The sequence below is a fragment of the Leptinotarsa decemlineata genome, unplaced genomic scaffold (assembly GCF_025532065.1).
Source record: "Leptinotarsa decemlineata unplaced genomic scaffold, Ldec_3_MD MMD2_tig00026328_RagTag_RagTag, whole genome shotgun sequence".
In the NCBI taxonomy this organism is placed as follows: domain Eukaryota; kingdom Metazoa; phylum Arthropoda; class Insecta; order Coleoptera; family Chrysomelidae; genus Leptinotarsa; species Leptinotarsa decemlineata.
Genome location: NW_027412688.1, coordinates 17,186,854 through 17,211,084, shown reverse-complemented (window position 1 = coordinate 17,211,084; position 24,231 = coordinate 17,186,854). Strand labels below are relative to the sequence as shown.

Below are 24,231 nucleotides of genomic sequence, written 5' to 3'. Positions count from 1 at the left end.
GAATATTCAATTCAACTCCTGTTGGATAGCGTATAGAATAGCTTGTAATCAACTTCAGGCTTTTTCCAGATACATAGAATACCCCTGTAAAGAAATAGTTATATTTCTCTGGTATACCCAGATGTGTGCCATTGATATTGATGAAGAGAGAGTGAAGTGGAGAACTTTCCCGATTGGTTCGAGCGGTGTCAGGTTTAATCGGTCATGGGCAGAGAGCTATACATATACCATATTTTGTTGATATTCGTGATTTTTTCGTTTGAGACTGAGCGTATATCAACCAGTTCCAAAGCATTGTCACCTCAGTTCACCGAAAATACACAACTGGTATTCTTCTACGTCCAGTCATCAGTGTCATCGACCCTCCCCCTACTCACATGCAATATACATCACGTCACTTATCGGATGTACGAGCACCTTTGTTAATGATTCTATGCATTTTATCAGAAATCTTGGACTTCAACTTTAGCACCTACTAGTTAGTTTTGATATTGTCTCACTTTTCACGGATATACCCGTACCCGAAACTCATTTTAATAAATGCTGACGACCACAAACGCCAAATGGCATATTTCATGAAAACATTGACTCTGTCGCCATGAAAAGCTCTCAGTTCACCGGTGGCCAATCTGTTCTTGGAAATGTTCGAGGAGAAGGCTTTGCAGTTTGAGGGTTTGGCGGTCGCTATATGAACGACACTTTTGTAAGGTGGTTGCTCAAATATGAGACGCTGAACGTGTTCGTAAGTGAGTTGAATTTGCTGCACCCAAAAATTCAATTTACGATTGAGATCGAAATGAATAACCAACTGCCATTCCTAAACGATTTGATGTTCAAGAAACCAAATAAACTGGGACACGCTGTCAACAGGAGACCCACGCATGCTCACAGATATCTAAACTCCAATTCAAATTATTATCAAGACAGAAGATGCCTGTTCTCAAATCTTTCGCTCATCAAGCTTAACGACTTTGTAAACCACTGCACCTTGGAGCTGAAAGACAATATCCGCTTCAGCTTCTACAAGCCAACGGTTACGCAAAAATAGATAAGATAAGAGTACCAAGGCCTGAAACATTCAAGTAGCACACGCGAACCCAGGCACCCATCCTTGACACAGAGTACCTGCCCTTTATTCATGAGGTTACTGACAGGATAGGAAAAATTCCCAAGAACCATAGATAACGATTCTTGAACCAATTTGAAACTTGTTAGCGTGCCTCCAAGGATCGTAAATATCATCTTTCTAATCCAGATGTTTCTCGGATTCTGTGCTCTTGTGGGTTGGTGTGCGTCGATACCACTCTGACTGTGAGAACCCGCTTAAAGGAATATCTTGGTGTCTTGCACAGTCCACTGTCGCTGAACACGCCCTACAAGAAGGTCATGATATTCTTATCTATATATTGGAACAATTTCAGTTGAAAAAAATTAATGACAAAGATTGCCGTTGTCTGATCAAACCTGACACTGCTCCTGCCAATCAGGAATGTGTTTCTCTACAGTCTCTCCCTCTATGAATATCAATGACACACATCATACAGTCTCATTGACAAGTCTATAAACGAGAAGGTCGCAATGCATTGTTGCCGTACACCGCTGAAGATGCCTTCGGTAGTTATGGGCGAAACGTTTCGGAGTTTATCTTTAGACGTTACCATGGCTATCCAGCCCGATAACCAGTTCGAATTTCATTTCAGGCCATGAAAGTTCAAAACTATAGCTGAAGCTAGCAGTTCTTTCTCAACAATATGATAGTGGGAAAAATCATATTTATATCAGATAAATGAACTTTTGTTTGGTAATCCGGTATGCCCAGTTAGGCAAGAAAAACGCTTTTTGTGGAGGAAGAAAATGCAAGTATGGTGAGACCGGATGCAAGACGAATTCCCAAGCCTCCTGGCTTCACTGGAAGTGTACCTTGAATCTATATCTGTTCACTTAATTGGTTATTAGTTATTTTGTCCGGTATTTTTCACAAATTATTATCATAAACGTCAAGACTAAGCTATTTCATGATGTTATTTTGTAAAGTGAAAATTTCCCAATAAGCATTTGTTAGAGTAATTTGGTGACATCTGTAAGAAGAAGACCTCGCAGAATGTCCAGAGTTTCAGGTACGGGAAGATGGTGAAAAGTGACAATATCAAAACTCACCAGTAGTTGCCCTGGGGTTGAAGTTGTTCAAGTTTTCCGATGAAATTCATAGAATTGTTAACAAAGTTACTCGTACGTCCGCTAGGTGGGCTAAGCAGTGACGTGAGGTATAAAGTACAAATCGTAATTCAAATGCATATCTTTAACAAAAAGATATAATTCTCATATGAGAATCATAGCTGTTTCTTCCAATTGATCATAATATATCTCTCTTATAATTTTTCAGTTTCATTTACTTCTTTCTACTTGTAGGATTACTTTTTCAAATCATAATGTATTGCGCTATTCCACTGCAATTTTCCTCAATCAATTATGAATTAAGGTTCAATTTGGAACAAAAACATTATGGTAACGAACAGCATCAATTCGTTTTCATGCTGAATTTTATTTACGCTTTATGCAACCCAATTTAAATTTAAAATACCAGGTGATTTATAGCTTGCAATTATCCTAATATTATAAATTTCAAACTTGTTTCACATGCAACATCATGCTGCAATAAATATAGACTGTCTGAATGAATAATTCGCATAACTTCAAAATCAATATCGATGAATAAAACATAATATCCCTCGAATATCAACTGATTAATTCAATACTCTGGCAATAATGGCTGTAAGATGACTGTACATTGTGTAATACGATGAGTACAATACTGTGAGTGTTTCATAAAAATCAATATGATATGGATTAATAGAAATTAAGGTTGATATTCAATATACAGGGATATTCAGATTCGAATCTATGCACAGCAATCTCATAAACGGTATAAGAGAGGGAACCGGTTACAGTGTAATTCAATGTTTATATGAAAGTAGCTGATTCAGAAGGACTTTCTTTCAGTTTGTGTCTGAAAGTTACTTCTTTGCATGATCTACACATCCATGTATAGAGTTACTCATTTTCAAATTGATTACTTTCTTCCTTTCTTTGGAAGATTATCTCATCCCTTTTTTTGTATCAGATGGAGTAGTAGAAAGCCAAAAACTTTCTTTCCCAAAAAGTAATCACTCCTAAAAATATAACCCCTTCAATTCAAATGATATGCAATTTTTATGCACTGTGTCGTCAGACTTCGGGCATGCTCAACTTCATAATTTCGAAAGTGGACCTTTATTTTCATAGCATTTTTTTTATTGTTTATTTTATTGGTTATTCAAGATCGTCCTTAAGTGATGAGTCTTATTCGTGGTTCTGCACACTAGTGAGACAATGGCAGGTCGAAACAGCGATATCTGTTGTTGGATAACGAATTGTTTATTTTGGATTCATGAGGTTATGTTGTTCTCGTTCTGTCTGTGGATTATAATCATACAAAGTTTCTATGAAATTCTACAACTTCCCTCAATAACGTTAAATGGGGTTTGAATTAGAAGCGATAAATACATTCACAGTTCGAGGTCAAACTATTTCATTTTTCCTGAGTAATAACGTATATTTTTTATTGCTGATTGACTCTCGATTGAACACTGCGGAAGCCAAAAGGTGGGCTGCTCGTATACAACATTATCACAGGTAACGAAACGTAGATATATTTGTAAAAATCGGGAATTGAGCAACAGTCCACTGTTTAGGTATTCGTAAAAGAACTGTATCTCACAAAAGTTGTTCGTTCTCGAAGTATTTTCAAGAAATTGATCACTTGTTCCAGCTCCACTGGTCATATCGCCACCACTCCTTTAGATGAAGAATAGTTAAGATGAATGATATTGAATAATATGCGCGGCAAAATTTTCCGCAGGACGTCAAGCAATTGATTATTGGAAAACGATTTTCCTTCACCAAAACAAAAATACTTTCTTTCTGATGTATTGTCAATGGATTTGTTTCATTTAATTTCATCAATTCAATACATACGCATGCACATGTCACATAATTTATGACTTCAGAATTATCTGAATGTAAGGGTAACACCTAGGTATAGAATAAACCTATATTGTGCTTTCCCATCTATTCAGCAGGATTAGAATCATGTACATCTCGAATACATAAAATGGATATGCTTAATAAATACGATGAGTGAAATCGGAGGGCTATACAATTCTAACGGTTTAAGTGAGTTATAGGAAAGCTAAGAAAAGCTGTATTTGGTCGGATCGACCAAATGAAATTAATTTCTGCTTTTCATAGTGGAAAATAAATTGCGACGAATCTTCCAAATAAAACTCATAATACAAGTCAAAAAGAGAAACCGTATGGACATCTGGGAAAACTTAAACATCCATAAATTTAACAGTTATAATTCACTTATCGAGGAACAAATACAAATCAAAACACAACAAGACCTAACATTCAATATATTACACAAAACAATACACACTCCTAGAAACTGTAAACCTAGAGAATATCCAAATACAGGCAAATTTACCTTAAGTACCTACACGTTCGGACCGTATAAAAAGACAAATCAGTTTGAGTAGAGCCTTTATGATGACAGCATGACCAGCTGTCGAAAGCGCTCGCATATAATTAAATAGGAGTTATAAAGCTTCAAATCCTTTTTGTAACATATTAATAATTATATATATATATATATATATTTATATATATATATATATATATATATATATATATATATATATATATATATATATATATACAAAACTTGGGAATTTCTTTGGGTGAACAGCAGAACGGAAGTGTACTCTTATAACACAAGTTATTCCAATATTTCGATAAAATTTATTATCATCTTCAGGGAAAAGCTACAAATGTTTTATGGTGATAATACAATATGAAAAAGTTTTTTTATTTTAATAATGATATAAAAATTTTTTTATACAACTTACTGTTAGTGAGGTTGGCCGTGTCGAAAAGAATGTTATATCTAAACAATTGAAACATGTCAATACAATAAAATAGTCATCAAGTTAAAAGAGGTAGACACCTCACTGGATACAAAGAAGAATAATGAATTGAAACTTTTAATAAAAATCGTTATTTGTTTTAAAATTATGGGAATACCGGTAAACGCCATGTGCATTTAGAAACAAGAGAGAGAGGCACAAGACAGTTGACATTTAGACAATGACAGTTGTCATGTCATTATATTATAAAGGTGTGTTAGTTTGTAAATGATAACAATCTGGAACACAAAGGGAACTGATTATGGAACAAGTGTGATCAGAGACATCTGCTGTTCTGTAAGTAAATAAATGAGAGAAAATCCACCAAATCAAATATATTAATTAATTAACAAAATCCTCAGTGGTCTTGAGGAATGGAATGAAGAAAATATTTACTCAAAATAAAACCCTGCCTTAGGGAAGTTGGAAGTTTTGTTGAAACAATATCAAATATTATGAATTTATATTGGAGAAGAGAACCCAGAATTATTGTTCATTTGGAAATTATGTAAATTTTTTCATCAATGTCTAATAAGAAGGCATAGATTCCACTGAGATGATCAATGTCAGACCTTTTATTAAGGCAGTTATCTGATTGTAATATGAAAGACATTTCCAAAAACAATCTTTTAGATGTATTTCTTTCAGTTGATAAAATTGTTGCTGAATTAAAGTTCATGTTATGACCTTCTTTGTAAATATGATTGCTGAGAGCACATCTCTCAGGATGTAATCTACTGTCACTCTTATGTGACGAGATTCTGTCTTTTAGTAATCTTGACGTTTGACCAATATATTCACTACTACAATTTAGACAAGGAATGGAATAAATTAGATTAGACTGAAGGTTGATGGGAGTTTTATCTTTAAGTTTAGAAAATAGTTTATTAATGGTGAAAATGGTTCTAAAGGCTATTTTTACATTTAAATCTTTGAAAATTCTGCATAGCTTTGGTGTCATATCGCTTATGTATGGTAAAGAGGAGAATAATATAGGAACTGGAGGTGGATCAGTCCCAATTGTGACATTGTCAGACACTAAAGGATTTTCGTCCAACTGGTTATTATTATTGACTTGCACGTCCATGGTAGACGTGCTAAATAAGATCTTCTTAAGTAGAGGATCTGGGTAGGAATTGTTAATGAATAATTGGAAAAGTATATTTAAATTTTTCTTATGAAAAGAGGGATCGGAAATCTGCAGAATGCGATTCTTCATTTGTTTGACCAAATTAATTTTCGTTGACTGCTTGTGGTATGACCAATAGTTCAAGAATCTCCCAGAACTGATAGGTTTGCGATACCAATCTATGCGTAGAGTGTTATCTGGTGTTCTGATAACTTTTGTATCAAGGAAGGGAACCCATTGTTCGTTGTTCTCAGTTTCGATGGTAAACTGTATGTGAGGGTCATAACTGTTGAAGATGTCCACAATCTCAGATATTCCATCTTGAGGAAGGGATAATATAATGTCATCGACATATTTTTTTATGAAGAAAAGATTAAAGGGAAGTACCTGTAAGACCAAATCTAGCAGGTCATCCATGACATATGCTGCTAAAATGGGGCTGATCTTAGCTCCCATTGGAGTACCAAAAGTTTGTTTATAAATTTTACTATTAAATGAAAAATAAGTATTATTAAAAAGGAAAGTTATGAGTTGGAGGAAATCGTCTTTATGGATGTCACAAAATTGACTAATACGTCCCCATTTTCTATCAATCGATCTAAGACAAGTGTCTAAATAGACATTACTAAAGAGGGATACGACGTCTAAGCTAGCAATTACATAATTGTTGGGAAGTTTCATTTTGTTGAATGTGGAAATCACATCAAAAGAATCTTTAATAAAATATTGATTATCATTTTCATAAGCTTTAGTTAAAATGTCTGTTAGAAAGGAAGCAAGTTTTTCAGTGGGAGAACCAATTGAAGCAATAATGGGTCTAACAGATAGGGTTGGTTTATGAATTTTAGGTAAAGCATAAAATTTTGGTAAAATACCAGTATAATTGGTGAGACGTTTTTTTGTAGGTTCGTCAATCTGATTAGATTCAAATAATTGTTTAATTAACTCATTACAGTTACGTTGAACTTGTAATGTCGGATCTTTATTTACTTGTGAATAAGAATCACAATTTTCAATAAGATTTGTAGAAAGGTTGATATATTGGTCACGATCAAGTATCACAGTAACATTACCTTTATCAGATTTGGTAATTACGAGGTCTGGATTATTCTTTAAGAAGCGTTTAGTTTTTAAGAACAGATTTTGGAAGAAATTTCTGTTCAAAAGTTGTTTAGAAATTATAAAATTTGTAATAATGTTAGTAGAACGTGCTACTAAGAAGTTTCTTTCACTATCATTGGAGATAGTGGAGGTGATGTAGTCAACATCAGCTAAAAGATTTTTTATGGAGAATGTGCCATCAACGATGGGTTCAATACTAAATTTGGGGCCTAGAGCCAAAAAACTTGAAATATCTTCAGGGATACTAGTGCCTGAAAGATTCTTTAACCATCCTGGTTTGGTAGAGAGTTTTAATTTATTCATGGCTGTTAATAATTTGTTAAATTTATTTAAATTCTTTAATCTAATTTTATGAAAAATTTTATTAAAAGAGATTTGTTGTCTTCCAGAAAATTCTAAGAAAACGGTGTGATTTGATAGTTGGATTATCTCATTTTTAAGCAACTCTAAATTTTGTTGAATTCGTTTAAAACATTTATGATTACTATTAATTTCATAATTAAGAAGTTTGGTTCCTAACCTGCAAGTGAAAGTTCCTGGTGTGTTGTTATTATAATCTACATCTTGTCTTAACACTAGTTTATCAATGTGTTGGGTTGCATGTGTAATGTGTGTTGGAAGTATTCCTACAGTACGACATCTCAGGAGGAAACATCTACGGTTTTTTTCTTTGGCTAGCTTCTTCTTTAAACGTGACCACTGTTTCATTTTAATCACAATTCCATTTCCATGTGTAGCTCTTAGATCTTCATAGAGACCCATACCTGTTGATATAGTTGAAGGACAGTCTTTGCTGACTAGTTAAGAACAAAACTTGGGAATTTCTTTGGGTGAACAGCAGAACGGAAGTGTACTCTTATAACACAAGTTATTCCAATATTTCGATAAAATTTATTATCATCTTCAGGGAAAAGCTACAAATGTTTTATGGTGATAATACAATATGAAAAAGTTTTTTTTATTTTAATAATGATATAAAAATTTTTTTTTTTTTTTTTTTTTTTTTTTTATACAACTTACTGTTAGTGAGGTTGGCCGTGTCGAAAAGAATGTTATATCTAAACAATTGAAACATGTCAATACAATAAAATAGTCATCAAGTTAAAAGAGGTAGACACCTCACTGGATACAAAGAAGAATAATGAATTAAAACTTTTAATAAAAATCGTTATTTGTTTTAAAATTATGGGAATACCGGTAAACGCCATGTGCATTTAGAAACAAGAGAGAGAGGCACAAGACAGTTGACATTTAGACAATGACAGTTGTCATGTCATTATATTATAAAGGTGTGTTAGTTTGTAAATGATAACAATCTGGAACACAAAGGGAACTGATTATGGAACAAGTGTGATCAGAGACATCTGCTGTTCTGTAAGTAAATAAATGAGAGAAAATTCACCAAATCAAATATATTAATTAATTAACAAAATCCTCAGTGGTCTTGAGGAATGGAATGAAGAAAATATTTACTCAAAATAAAACCCTGCCTTAGGGAGGTTGGAAGTTTTGTTGAAACAATATCAAATATTATGAATTTATATTGGAGAAGAGAACCCAGAATTATTGTTCATTTGGAAATTATGTAATTTTTTTTATCAATGTCTAATAAGAAGGCATAGATTCCACTGAGATGATCAATGTCAGACCTTTTATTAAGGCAGTTATCTGATTGTAATATGAAAGACATTTCCAAAAACAATCTTTTAGATGTATTTCTTTCAGTTGATAAAATTTTTGCTGAATTAAAGTTTTGTTCTTAACTAGTCAGCAAAGACTGTCCTTCAACTATATCAACAGGTATGGGTTTCTATGAAGATCTAAGAGCTACACATGGAAATGGAATTGTGAATAAAATGAAACAGTGGTCACGTTTAAAGAAGAAGCTAGCCAAAGAAAAAAACCGTAGATGTTTCCTCCTGAGATGTCGTACTGTAGGAATACTTCCAACACACATTACACATGCAACCCAACACATTGATAAACTAGTGTTAAGACAAGATGTAGATTATAATAACAACACACCAGGAACTTTCACTTGCAGGTTAGGAACCAAACTTCTTAATTATGAAATTAATAGTAATCATAAATGTTTTAAACGAATTCAACAAAATTTAGAGTTGCTTAAAAATGAGATAATCCAACTATCAAATCACACCGTTTTCTTAGAATTTTCTGGAAGACAACAAATCTCTTTTAATAAAATTTTTCATAAAATTAGATTAAAGAATTTAAATAAATTTAACAAATTATTAACAGCCATGAATAAATTAAAACTCTCTACCAAACCAGGATGGTTAAAGAATCTTTCAGGCACTAGTATCCCTGAAGATATTTCAAGTTTTTTGGCTCTAGGCCCCAAATTTAGTATTGAACCCATCGTTGATGGCACATTCTCCATAAAAAATCTTTTAGCTGATGTTGACTACATCACCTCCACTATCTCCAATGATAGTGAAAGAAACTTCTTAGTAGCACGTTCTACTAACATTATTACAAATTTTATAATTTCTAAACAACTTTTGAACAGAAATTTCTTCCAAAATCTGTTCTTAAAAACTAAACGCTTCTTAAAGAATAATCCAGACCTCGTAATTACCAAATCTGATAAAGGTAATGTTACTGTGATACTTGATCGTGACCAATATATCAACCTTTCTACAAATCTTATTGAAAATTGTGATTCTTATTCACAAGTAAATAAAGATCCGACATTACAAATTCAACGTAACTGTAATGAGTTAATTAAACAATTATTTGAATCTAATCAGATTGACGAACCTACAAAAAAACGTCTCACCAATTATACTGGTATTTTACCAAAATTTTATGCTTTACCTAAAATTCATAAACCAACCCTATCTGTTAGACCCATTATTGCTTCAATTGGTTCTCCCACTGAAAAACTTGCTTCCTTTCTAACAGACATTTTAACTAAAGCTTATGAAAATGATAATCAATATTTTATTAAAGATTCTTTTGATGTGTTTTCCACATTCAACAAAATGAAACTTCCCAACAATTATGTAATTGCTAGCTTAGACGTCGTATCCCTCTTTAGTAATGTCTATTTAGACACTTGTCTTAGATCGATTGATAGAAAATGGGGACGTATTAGTCAATTTTGTGACATCCATAAAGACGATTTCCTCCAACTCATAACTTTCCTTTTTAATAATACTTATTTTTCATTTAATAGTAAAATTTATAAACAAACTTTTGGTACTCCAATGGGAGCTAAGATCAGCCCCATTTTAGCAGCATATGTCATGGATGACCTGCTAGATTTGGTCTTACAGGTACTTCCCTTTAATCTTTTCTTCATAAAAAAATATGTCGATGACATTATATTATCCCTTCCTCAAGATGGAATATCTGAGATTGTGGACATCTTCAACAGTTATGACCCTCACATACAGTTTACCATCGAAACTGAGAACAACGAACAATGGGTTCCCTTCCTTGATACAAAAGTTATCAGAACACCAGATAACACTCTACGCATAGATTGGTATCGCAAACCTATCAGTTCTGGGAGGTTCTTGAACTATTGGTCATACCACAAGCAGTCAACGAAAATTAATTTGGTCAAACAAATGAAGAATCGCATTCTGCAGATTTCCGATCCCTCTTTTCATAAGAAAAATTTAAATATACTTTTCCAATTATTCATTAACAATTCCTACCCAGATCCTCTACTTAAGAAGATCTTATTTAGCACGTCTACCATGGACGTGCAAGTCAATAATAATAACCAGTTGGATGAAAATCCTTTAGTGTCTGACAATGTCACAATTGGGACTGATCCACCTCCAGTTCCTATATTATTCTCCTCTTTACCATACATAAGCGATATGACACCAAAGCTATGCAGAATTTTCAAAGATTTAAATGTAAAAAATAGCCTTTAGAACCATTTTCACCATTAATAAACTATTTTCTAAACTTAAAGGTAAAACTCCCATCAACCTTCAGTCTAATCTAATTTATTCCATTCCTTGTCTAAATTGTAGTAGTGAATATATTGGTCAAACGTCAAGATTACTAAAAGACAGAATCTCGTCACATAAGAGTGACAGTATATTACATCCTGAGAGATGTGCTCTCAGCAATCATATTTACAAAGAAGGTCATAACATGAACTTTAATTCAGCAAAAATTTTATCAACTGAAAGAAATACATCTAAAAGATTGTTTTTGGAAATGTCTTTCATATTACAATCAGATAACTGCCTTAATAAAAGGTCTGACATTGATCATCTCAGTGGAATCTATGCCTTCTTATTAGACATTGATAAAAAAATTTACATAATTTCCAAATGAACAATAATTCTGGGTTCTCTTCTCCAATATAAATTCATAATATTTGATATTGTTTCAACAAAACTTCCAACCTCCCTAAGGCAGGGTTTTATTTTGAGTAAATATTTTCTTCATTCCATTCCTCAAGACCACTGAGGATTTTGTTAATTAATTAATATATTTGATTTGGTGGATTTTCTCTCATTCATTTACTTACAGAACAGCAGATGTCTCTGATCACACTTGTTCCATAATCAGTTCCCTTTGTGTTCCAGATTGTTATCATTTACAAACTAACACACCTTTATAATATAATGACATGACAACTGTCATTGTCTAAATGTCAACTGTCTTGTGCCTCTCTCTCTTGTTTCTAAATGCACATGGCGTTTACCGGTATTCCCATAATTTTAAAACAAATAACGATTTTTATTAAAAGTTTTAATTCATTATTCTTCTTTGTATCCAGTGAGGTGTCTACCTCTTTTAACTTGATGACTATTTTATTGTATTGACATGTTTCAATTGTTTAGATATAACATTCTTTTCGACACGGCCAACCTCACTAACAGTAAGTTGTATAAAAAAAAAAAAAAATAAAAAAAAAAAAATTTTTATATCATTATTAAAATAAAAAAACTTTTTCATATTGTATTATCACCATAAAACATTTGTAGCTTTTCCCTGAAGATGATAATAAATTTTATCGAAATATTGGAATAACTTGTGTTATAAGAGTACACTTCCGTTCTGCTGTTCACCCAAAGAAATTCCCAAGTTTTGTTCTTAACTAGTCAGCAAAGACTGTCCTTCAACTATATATATATATATATATTATATATATATATTATATATAATATATATATATATATATATATATATATATATATATCTGTTTAAAATCTGTTTTACCGTTAATCAACTGTCGCCTCCATACGAACGACAACTCTCAGAAGTTGAGAATCTTGTGCGAGATAAGGACTAACGAGGTCTTACCTTTTAACGTTTGATTAATGTTAAATGAAAACAGAATGATATCCGTTGAATAAAATTGGAAGATACATCATAAACTTGTGAATATTTAGAAATAATGAAAAGTTCGAATGTTATTGTTGTAAACCATTTCCCCAGTTACGGATATCAGAAAAATTTTAATATTCAGACATAATTGAGGTTAACCATCTATTTACATAATTGTTAAATAGAGATGTACTTAAATTTAGGAACAAGTACCAAAATTGTAGAGCAGATAGTTTTTGTGATATTAAAGTTGCAAATTTGAAGTTATGAAAATTTATAGTTGGTAACTAAGGGAGGTGGAAGATTTTCAACTTTTCTATCAACAAAAGGATTCTTCTGAAGGCAACGAAGGTGGTCCTCACGCAAAATTATTTTCTCCTGAAATCAAATAAAATTTAATAGAAAAGTTACAAAATCATATGTAATTATATTGAATAATAATAAGTGAATGCAAGTATAGTAAAAACCAACCTGTATAAGCCAGATCCAGTCCAAATTCAGTAATTAGAGAATTCACAGCAACAAAGAAATTCAGAGGTTAGGAAATTCACACTACACAACACCTTGGAGGAAAACCGGTATTTACCTTTTCCACATCAAATATAAAATATATGCATATATAATAAAATAAATTGTCCAAGAAAAAAAACTGGACAATTGAATAAAATAATTAAATACAAGAATTTCCATTGATCACCAGCAGAAACCCACAGTGTCCCTGAGATATTATCAACTGACATTTCACAGACTAGTAGTGCGTTCCGTTATTCACGAAAATTAGTTCGGTGTAGTCATAGAACATTCTCAGAATTAGTTGCTGTTCTCTTCAGGTAACTTATATTTAGAATTCAAATTTTCCATTATATCAAACTGTTCTACATTTTCTTATATTCAGTTGTGTCTTTCCCAAATGAAAAGTCTTTCCCAATGAAAAGTCATTAAGTTATTCTTTACTGCACTATTCAAACAGTTAAACTTTGATTTACTAATTACGAAAAATTACAACGCAATTAAACTAAGGGAAGGAATTATACGAAAGTAATTTCACATTTACTAAATATCTTTTATGAGGTATGAATGAACAAAATTACTTCAGAAATCAATTTAGATTTTGTTGCCTAGAAAACTAAACCGTAAAAAATTGTAACAAACATCTGTTAAAATAAAGTTATAATTTAAATTAAGAACACTAAATCAAATCGAAACATATGCCTAAACCATGTAAATACCAATAGAAATACAAAATAAAAAGTCACATTTCGGTGTGCCTTCCACCACGTTCTATGCAATCAATTGTCCTTTTTAAAACATCTTCAACTGCATTCTTTATACTACGGGGTTTCGTGCTCACAACACATTCTCGAATAACTGCCTCTAAATGGTTTATATCTCGAAAAGGTCTTTGGTTATACACCTTTTGTTTTAAGTAACCCCACAAGAAGAAATCTAGTGGGGTTATATCAGGAGATCTAGGCGGCCAAAAGTGTTCCATATTGCGACTGATTACTTTGCCCCTAAATATTTCAAAAAGACGCTCTTTAACCACCCTTGTAGTATGAATAGGTGCACCATCACACTGATACCACAAAACATTTCTTACTTGAAGGGGCATATTATCCAAAACTTCAGATAGTTCGGTATTCACAAAGTGTAGGTAGTCCGCAGAATTTAAATTATGTCTAAAAAAGTATGGTCCTACAATTTGATCGTTTAATATGCCACACCATATATTCGTCTTAAACGAATATTGATCTCGACATTCGATTACGAAATGTGGGTTTTCTTTTGCCCACCACCTGCAGTTTTGCGAGCTCACAACGCCATTTGAAGAGAAGGTCGCTTCATCTGTCCATAAAATTTGATAAGGAAAATGATAATTTTCTTCTTTTTCCCCTTGAAACCAAAAAGAAAAATACAAGCGCATATCGAAATCCCTTTCTTTTAATGTATTGATATATTTCGGTTTATGAGGCGTACATTTATTTTTGTGTAAAATACGTCGTACACTCTCTCGGTTAACATTTGTTCTATCTGCAATATCTTGAATACTTGTTTTTTTATGTTCTACGACATCCAAACATATTTCAAATTCCACTTCTTCAGTATGTCTAGAAGGTTGATGTGCTCTTCTAAAATTACTCTCAACCGAGCCAGTAGATTTAAACTTAGCTATTATCCTACTAACTGTTGACTGATGAATATTTCTTGCAGGATGTCTGGCATTGAAAATATCAGCTACTTGTCGGTGACCGGTATTCTCGTCGAATATTAAAACTTTTTAAATTTTCTCTTGAAGATTCAGCATTTTTAACAACACACTAGACAACGAATAAACTATTTTAAATCTAAAACTGATAAACACTATTTTTAGTTATTCAACAAATGTCATATGACAATAAAATATTTTGCTTATTCAGTTCAGTTCAATTGTTTCCACAGTATCCTTAGTTTAATTTCGTTTTAATTTTTCGTAATTAGTAAATCAAAGTTTAACTGTTTGAAAAGTGCAGTAATGAATAAATTATTGACTTTTCATTGATATTGTTTTTTAATTATGTTTATGTATCAAGCTATTTCGCAAAAAGTGGAAATAAAGTGAAATATTTATCTGTTTTTAAAAACTGTATCAACTTTGCATCATTTTTGGCATAATTTTTTCTGGTGTTTTAAATTTTTGCGAAATAAGTTTTATTTAGAATTGCAATTGGTAATAAAAATGCGTTGGAAAGATAAGTTAGGCATAAAGCACTAACTTTGTTGAGGTTTGGCTAAATTTGAGAAATCGGCAAATGTCAAATTTTCGAAAAACTGTAAAAAAAAAAAACAATCATCTTTTCTCCCTACCGATTTTCGAAATTTCGAGCAATAACTGCTTTTCTGAACATTTTTTGGAAAAAATGTCAAATTGGACAGGGAAGAAAAATCACTTGATCGGTCATATGCATGTCATTTGGCATCATTTTCAAAGCACAACCTAATGGAGATATAATGGAGTTGACTTTGGTAGCGCACTCTAACAGAACTGAAAAGTATCGCGAAACTACGTCTCCATAACTCACACAGAAGACTTTATTTTTCTAAAATAAAATGTTCAACTCATTCAGACACATCCTCTTTGTATTCCAAATAGTATATCTGTGTTTTAAACTATTCCCGCATAAAAATTTATAATGAACTTTCATATTCCAGAACTCCACCGGACCGCAGGAAGTATTGCTGGTTGCGATAACAGGAAAAGTTCCTTCAGAATAGTTCCAAGTTTGGTTTGATTCGGAATTTCAGAAATTCTCCTGATTGAGTTCGTGGTGATAACTGTGTAAGCCGGAAGGGTCAAACACTACTCAATATATAAGTGGAAATTGCTGGATTTGATTTTCACAGTAGATTTCAAAAGCAACATCCGTGTTGGAGGTTGAACAATATTTGAACTCGAGATTGCTCATTCACAGGAAATATAGATATGACCACGGGATGGTATTTATACAGTCTGTCAAAGCCAAATGGAATAAATTGATTATTTCGCGCATATCAAAAAAAATCGCGAAACACGTCAAATGTAAATTATAATTCAACATTCTTCAACGTAAAACTGTCACCCTTCCTTCAACTCCCTTCGAATGACAGGTACAACCCCAATCTTTCAAATCGGGAGTATAGGTTTGTGATATATCGTTTGAAAGCTCTCTTCATTCTCTATTCAAAAATGTTATCGCTTTCAAGTTTATTGCAACAATTAAGATAAAATAAATTAAAATCATGTGGTTATCGAAATTCGATAAAATACACTCAAAACCTAAACTGTAATGCAAAATTAATGAAATGTTCACCGCAAACGTCTTGGCAAAATCCTAATCTCAAATAAAACTGTCTTCTAAAATTATTTAACATACCAGGCGTGACTGACCTAATCGCCAGCGTTATTCGTTCTTTTGAGTCATTCAAATCTGAAGGTTAAGCTTTATACACATTGCTCTTTAAATATCCCCATAAAAAGAAATATAATGAAGGAAGGTCAGGTGATCGAGCTGGCCATTGAATTGATCCTCGCCTCCCTATCCACCGATTGGGAAATGTTGTATTGAGGTATTGCCAGATATTAACTTGGTAATGTGGTGGTGCTCCATCCTGCTGACACCATATCGTATTCACTGGAACTTGAGAATTTTCTGGATCAGGATATAAATTTGCTGAACTTGGAATTACATCATTTTGAAGTAGTGCCAAATGATTATCGCCATTCAAGTTTCCTTCAATGAAAAAGGGACCAATGATATGGTTTCCTGCAATCCCTGCCCAAACATTAACCTTTTGAGAGTATTGCGTGTGTTCTTCTCTCATCCGTTGACCAGTAGCGGCATTTTTGCCAATTAGCATGACCATTAAGAGACAAAGTACACTCATTAGCAAACAAAACGTTTTCTAATTAGATGATATTGTTATCATGTCCCTCAGTTGCTCACAAAATCAAGTTCTTCGATCAAAATTGTCTTCCATGAGTTCCTGAGTAGGTATCATTTTATTGGGATGCAATTTATTTTCTTTTAATGTGTTTACTATCAATGTATGGCTAACATTGATTGTAGTGGATGCCTGTCTACTCCATGTATGTGGGTTTTTCTCAAACTCAAGCATCACATCTGATTTGAGTTCATCACTCATTGCATTAGCAGCTGCTTTTTTATCTGTCCCACATGACCAAGCTCGCGAAACTGCTTATCTGTTTTGCTTATTGTTCCTTGTGGTATGGGCGGTAAATTGGGAAATTTCTCATGAAATAGGCGAGCTACTTCCTGTTGCGTTCGGGTTTCATCTCCGTAACTAATCATTTGTAAAACTGTTATTTTATGCATTTCTGTTAATCTAACCATTTGTCAGACTCGAAGTTAACGAACTCCAAACTTAAATTAAATACTGACAACTAATGTTGTAACATACAATGCGTTGACAAGGCGTTTTGAACTAACGTTTCCACGGAAATCATTTACGGGTTTTTAAAGGATACCATCTGGTTTTTGCTTACTTTCTCACTATAAATACTTTGACATGAAATCAGTTTTGAGTGTATTGCAGTAAGTTTTGTGTGTATTTTATCGAATTTCGGTAACCACATGATTTTAATATATTCCATCTTAATTGTTGCAATAAATAAACTTGGAAACGATAACATTTTTGAAAAGAAAATAAAGAGACCTTTCACAAAATATATCACGGGCCTTTAGTTCCCATTTAAAAAATTGGGGGTTGTACCTGTCATTCGACAAGGGTTGAAGGTAGGGGTAGCATTTTCCCGTTAAAGTATGTCAAATTATAATTCAAATTGGATGTACCGTAACCGAAATAATGAATTTATTCCATTTGGCTTTTACACACTATATAATGTATTATAGTTTGACCATACCCTTATGGTTCTTTGGAAATTTCAAAGCGTTTTTTTATGAAATCTAAATTGTAACTAGTTCAATTAAAACTGACTGCTGAGCTTTTCAGTGACTAGTATGTGAAACGGCGGTCTTCAAAATGAGCTTTGCGTCTCCTTGATCATTATTTTGCATAAGTATATCACTTAGACAGTTATTGAATCATTCAATATTTTCCATTCATATACAACAGCATCTATGAAAAAGTTGGGTATCAAGTTCATATTGGATATATCAGCAGTTTTCAAAATATCAACATGAGCCCTTCCCGATGAAAGATAGACGGCGATTAGTGAAATATTGGAAAGGCTCTGAGCTGTTCAATTTGAAATTCTAAAAATACTCCATTTAAAAATTCTTTGGAATTCGTCATCCAAATAAGAGAAAGCAGGGAGTAGCAGTCGATGAGAAACCCGTTAACGGCATTACCGGATATTTCTTGAATACCAAAAGAATCATATTATCAGAATTATAAGAATTATTTCCTCTGCAAATTATTTAGTTGTCGAATGTGCAAGAAGGAAAATTGTCTACTTTATAGTCCAACTGATCATATAAGCCCTGGGTGTCACATTCACATGTAATTCATAATTGTTATCGTTTCGACAGGACACCAAATTTGAAATTTTGGTCAAGGAACTACATTGAATTGAGTTGTTGTATTATATCAGTTTTGTGATCATTAGTAAGGAGTTTGATTGAATAATCTAATTAATTTGGAAGTGGGGTTGTTCATTTGTGGATTTTTTTATGAGCATAACCATTTATATCCAGTCGCAGAAATTTCACGATTATGTCTTGAGGTTCTTGTCCGTATACTTGATAATTTTGATTTTGAATTGTGACATAATAATACTTCTGAGAAATTTCAAATTTTCATTTGATCATACTTTTATAAGAGTTATTTGACTTCTCATTGATTCGGTATATTTTTTGAAATATTTTGCTTTACACTTTTTCATATGTAATGAGCAATAACTTCACGGTAGTTCCTTTGACAATAGTGCAAATTTTCAGATGAATTTTGTTGATTCTACCTACGGCATTTTCCATGCTCAACTTTGATTCACTTTTTCTCTTGCAGGAAGTACAAGTGCTCAAATCTCTTGTCTTGGGTGAAGAGGAGCGAGGTCAAAGTCAGTACCAAGTGATGTGCTTCATATTCCATTTTTCCAAAGACTCTTTCATTTCTTCTGACGCTATGGCAAAATTACGACAAAAAAATCCCAGTGCTATCCGGTTACCTGAAGAGGATCTCGGTAGGTTGAACCATACTATGACCTACGTGGTAGTCCTGAAACATGCTGGGATCATTTCGCCGCACATTTCTGACCTGTGTGCAGAGGCAGGTTTGGCAACGTACACACTACACGAAGATGTCGAGAAGTGGGCGGCTTCACAAGGTAAGAATTCACAATATTGTGAAAAACCAACATCGATCTATTTTACCCATTCAAAATATTTATAATGTATAATATAATGTCACCGGTTATATTGCTGATTGACTCGGTGTTTGAATTTCACTAAGATATTTTTATTTTATAAGGTTTGGGACACGATTCTCAACTCTTCTTTTTTTGAGGACAGGACACAAGCACTACAGAAAAATCCTTGAGGCCCTCTAGAAACGGTGCAGGCGCAAAAGTAGCGATTCACGATGGATTTAAATTATTGGTGATTGAATCCATTTGAATAAACGTTCTCAGGAAGCTTATTCCACATAAACGCAGTTCTTCACATGAACGAGCTTTCAAACAGTGAAGTTCGAGGTGTACTGAGGTGAACTTCAAAAGAGTCCGTCGCATATTTCGGATATGTACCACTCTTGGTGGAATTAAATGTGCCAAGTAACTTAAATACTTTCCGTAAAATTATCTTCAGAAGAGAGACAAATTCCCAATCTGTCCTTGTTGTTCCAGACTATCAAAGTTGCAAGTGATGTTCGCGTCTCCAATTAGGTGGATGGGTCTTTTCTGGAAGGAATCCAGCAGCTTCAGGAAATGCTTAGGGACGGAGCAACATACCTGAGAACAATACGCCAAAGTGGGCCTGATCTGAGCTTTATAAAGCATCAAAAGTTGCTGAGTTGCAATTTCAGCGACATGATTGTGCCAAGACAAATTGGTGTCCATTTTAACCCCCAACTGACTTATCGAAGCAGAAAGCGGGGTTATTTGTCCTGAAATTATTAAATCCAGTTCAGAAACATTAATCTTTTTGCAGGAAATCGAGGCATGGGTTTTTGTTGCATTGAATTAAACCTGGTTAGTTTCGCCCCGATTCGAAATCACTTCTAGATCCTCATTAAGATGAGCAAGCTCCTGCTGCTGGTGAAGATGTGCGTCCATAGCCGATGTCCTCGAATCCAAATGGAATGATAAGACAAGTGTGCTGTTGTCAGCAAAGCAATATATTGGATTTTTCGTTTTCTCCAATGAGTTGTTAATATATAATACAAAGAGGGTGGGAACCAATATGGATCCCTGGGGAACACCAGCGTTGATGGTGAAAGTATTTGAGAGATATTCTTCGACGGCCACTTGTAGGGAACATTATTTCATGAAGCTGAAGAGCCATACACAAACATGACTCGACAAACCATAGCATCGAAGTTTGATCAGCAAACTCTCATGCCACATACGGTCAAAGATCTTAGGAATGTCAAGAGCAACCCTCCATTTTTCGATAGAAGGCCGCCTGTTGATCTTTGTTTCTGAGCGCCATAATTAAAGATCTCTCAAGATGTTAAAGCCTTCCAAATATTCAAGGATATGTTGGTTAACGGCTTTCTCCATGATTTTTGATATCACTGATAACAAAGCGACTGGTCTATAGTTGTTAGGAACATTATTCTTGACCTTTTTGAGAAAAGCTTAACGCGAGCTATCTTCCAATAATAAGGAAAAAACCGTTCCTTGTAAGACAGGTTGAAAACTCTGCAAAATACTGGTGCTAGTCCATTTGTGCACTTTTTGAGTACGATGATGGGCACTACATCAGGAGCAGACGCCTTGTTGGTATTGAGCTATTTGAAAATTCACCTGATGAGATATTGTCGAAAACTTATTTTCGGCATTGAAAAGTTTTGATTAACAGCTTTAGCTCCCGATGAGAAGAATCCACACCCGTTGGGATTGGCAAACAGTTTATGCCTAATTATTTTATCGTGATAGTCTTTGCTTATATTTGTTCTAAGTTTGCAGCTTCAAAAAACCTAGTTCAGTTTTCGGCACTGGGGTTTTTGCGCCACTGTCGGTAGGCGAGATTTTTGGAGGCGACAGCTTGCTCGCAATTTTTGTTGAATCAAGGTTTGCTGTTGGAAATTCGTTTTATTGAAAACCATGAATTTTACTCACTTGCTAATTGATAAACCCATGCATGACAAGTCCTCATCAATTCACATACACTTCCAGCTGTTGATAATGTAACCGTTGCCTATCTACTGGAACCTCATATTATAGCTTTCCCGGAATATTTTGTCACAAAACTGGTAGTTGATTTTTTTGATTCTATATTTCCAGCAGAATCTGAGTCGCTGTATGCCTCCAAACCAATGTTTCTTTGGTAAATTAATCACAATCAAAAGTACCTTTTGGGTAACGCAAAATTTTTTTGATACCATTTCAATGTTCCATGTGACGGCTCAAGTAATCTAATACATAAAAAATGGATGTTGGTTGGTTGGTTGGTAAGTGATAAACTTCTACATCGTTCAACCGATCGTGATGAAACTTGACATATATAAGTAATTTTTCATAGAGAAGGTTTCTAGGCTATCCATTTTTCTGTAACTCGCCACTAGACGGCGCTGTAGAACAATTTTTTGAAAGCACTGTTCTATAATGCTGCGCACGCCCAAGTTCGTTGATTCTGATTCTGTCAAAACATTGAAACAGCTGCTATACAGCAACATACTACTGATTAGTAGTATAACTACCAAATTCTACGCTCGCGAAGCCGCGGGCAACAACTAGTTGACCATAAAAATCATATCAGGTCTGAAGGGTTTGTTTAACACATGTGTAGATTCATTATTAGTTTTTGAGTTCCTGCTTTACCAAACGTTATTTGAAATGTGTTATAAAGTTTATGTAATAACAGTTCTATTTCAAAAATGTCTTGTCCTGTCATCAGTCCGTCGTCGACATAAAGGTTGGCCGAGATACGGCTAGGTTCATTGCGGTGAAATATTCAAAAATGAACTGAATATTTCGTTTCAGTTTCTAGGTACCTGTTTAAGAATCTACCAGATTCATAATTATCTAGTTGTTTCTCTGCGTGATGACACTCTTTCCACGTCAAATTGTAACAACTGATAATTTTCTCTGGCAACTATTGCAAAAAGTAGTCTCATGAGATCATATTGTGACAGAGGACTGAATATTTCTTTATAATTGATTACAGGTTCCTGTAGAAAACCTTCAATCACAAGTTTCACTTTGTTTTTCTTGGTCTCCAACACCCATTCAAGAAATAAGTGTGTTCTTTTGTTGGGTAGATTTGCTGATCAAGATTTTTTTGATCAAGAAATCGTTTTCTTCCTGCAGTGCAGCCTTCCACTTTATATTTTTATGGCTTCCGAAAGAGTTATTTCTTCAACATCACTTATCATTGGAACTGTCGAATTGTTTTCATTGATTCGCCTGGGTTTTCACGATTCCCTAGTCTGCGGGCATGGAAAACATTTCACAATTTCTTAACATTTTTTTACTATCCAGTTTCAAGTTTCTTGCATATTGGGTATTTGGATAATTTCTACTTCCAATATTGCATGGCAAGGTTCTTGGGTAGAATATTTGGAATAAACATATACTAATTCTTTTTTATCAGGCTCTATGAACATAACATCTCTCGAGAACTCACTTGTTTTGTGTGTCGATATAAATACGTAAAGCCTTGGTCATTTGGCGTTCTACAGCATCTTTTCCTGTCATATTTAAAATGAATACTGAATAGTTTACAGCCTCACCCTATAAAATTGTGTTCAAATTTCTAGCTTGTAATGTAATAATCTCGATTATAGATCTCATATATCGCTGTGCCCTACCATTTTGCTGTGGCCTATAGAGCACCGTGAGCTGATGTCGTGTTTCATTGAATTCTGGGAGAGTTTCGATTTCTTTGTAAGTTTTTTCTTTCTCATTATCAGTTCTTATTGTCTTCACCTCTCATCCATTTGGTTTTTGAATACTTTCGAAAAAGTAGTAGGTTTCTCCACTATTCCGTCTTTTGTGTAATTGACCTGTTCTTTTAACAAATGTCAAGTTGATTTCAGTGTTATCATTAGAAAAATAAATGATAGTGTGCGATATTTCTACAGAATAATTAGTGAAATAAAGATCTCAATGGTATCTTGTAAGTTTGGAGATTACCGCATATGTTAATTATTTTTAAAACTGCTAGCTTTTGAATTTGTGAATGTATCAGTCTTCATATCCGTAAATTTGTGAAACTCAAAATAATAAATAAAATTTCATATTGAATTCAATAATTAATCTTGTTAAATGTAAGCTCTTCCAATTATGGAGCCTACTACATATTATACCGCCAATTTGTGAAGAACAAATTTCATACCAATCAATGTAGATGAGTGATCCGCCAATAAACTGTCTATGAATGATCCAAAAACAAAATGCAATAACAAATCAATGATAATAATTACACAATTTTCACAAACAATTTAATTTCGAAATGCGTTTCGCTAACACCGTAGCGGTGTTAGCGAAACAATCAAACGAGAAACAATAATTTAATAATTGATAACCAAAATAAAATTGGGGAAAATATATCTACATTCATTTGAATTTGAAATTGTATTGCTGGCTGCTCATCGTTTTGAGGTTCAACTCAGTACACCTTGAACTCTACTGTTCGAGAACTCTTTCATCTAGAGAACTGCGTTTATGTGGAATAAACTTCCTGAGAACGTTTTTCCAAATGGATATGATCTCCAGCGATTGAAATCCAGTGTGAATCGCTACTTTCGCACAGGCACCACTCTGAGAGCACCTTAAGGATTTTTCTGTAGTGCTTGTATTTTATCATTGAAAAAAATAATAATGGAAATATTTAAAAAGAAATATCTTGCTCAAGTCCACCAGCTACCAGTGCTTAGAGCTGCTTTACCGTTGGATGCGGTAGACGGCGAATAGTTAGCCAGTCGTTGGCTAAAATCAAATCGATTCAGAAAGTGTTTCAATGCTGCATTCGATGATGCGCTTTTGACATTTTTGTCCTA

General features: G+C 33.6%; 1 protein-coding gene across 2 annotated transcripts in view; it reads left to right on the top strand.

The window, feature by feature from the left end:
• The window catches only part of oaf (BRICHOS-like domain-containing protein out at first), a 421,903-nt gene that overhangs the window by 348,783 nt on the left and 48,889 nt on the right, over nucleotides 1-24,231 (top strand). For both annotated transcript variants that reach the window (XM_074182419.1, XM_074182418.1), the window contains one exon: nucleotides 19,078-19,396. In XM_074182419.1, the coding sequence (XP_074038520.1) occupies nucleotides 19,078-19,396 (319 nt within the window). The remainder of the gene's footprint in view (nucleotides 1-19,077; nucleotides 19,397-24,231) is intronic.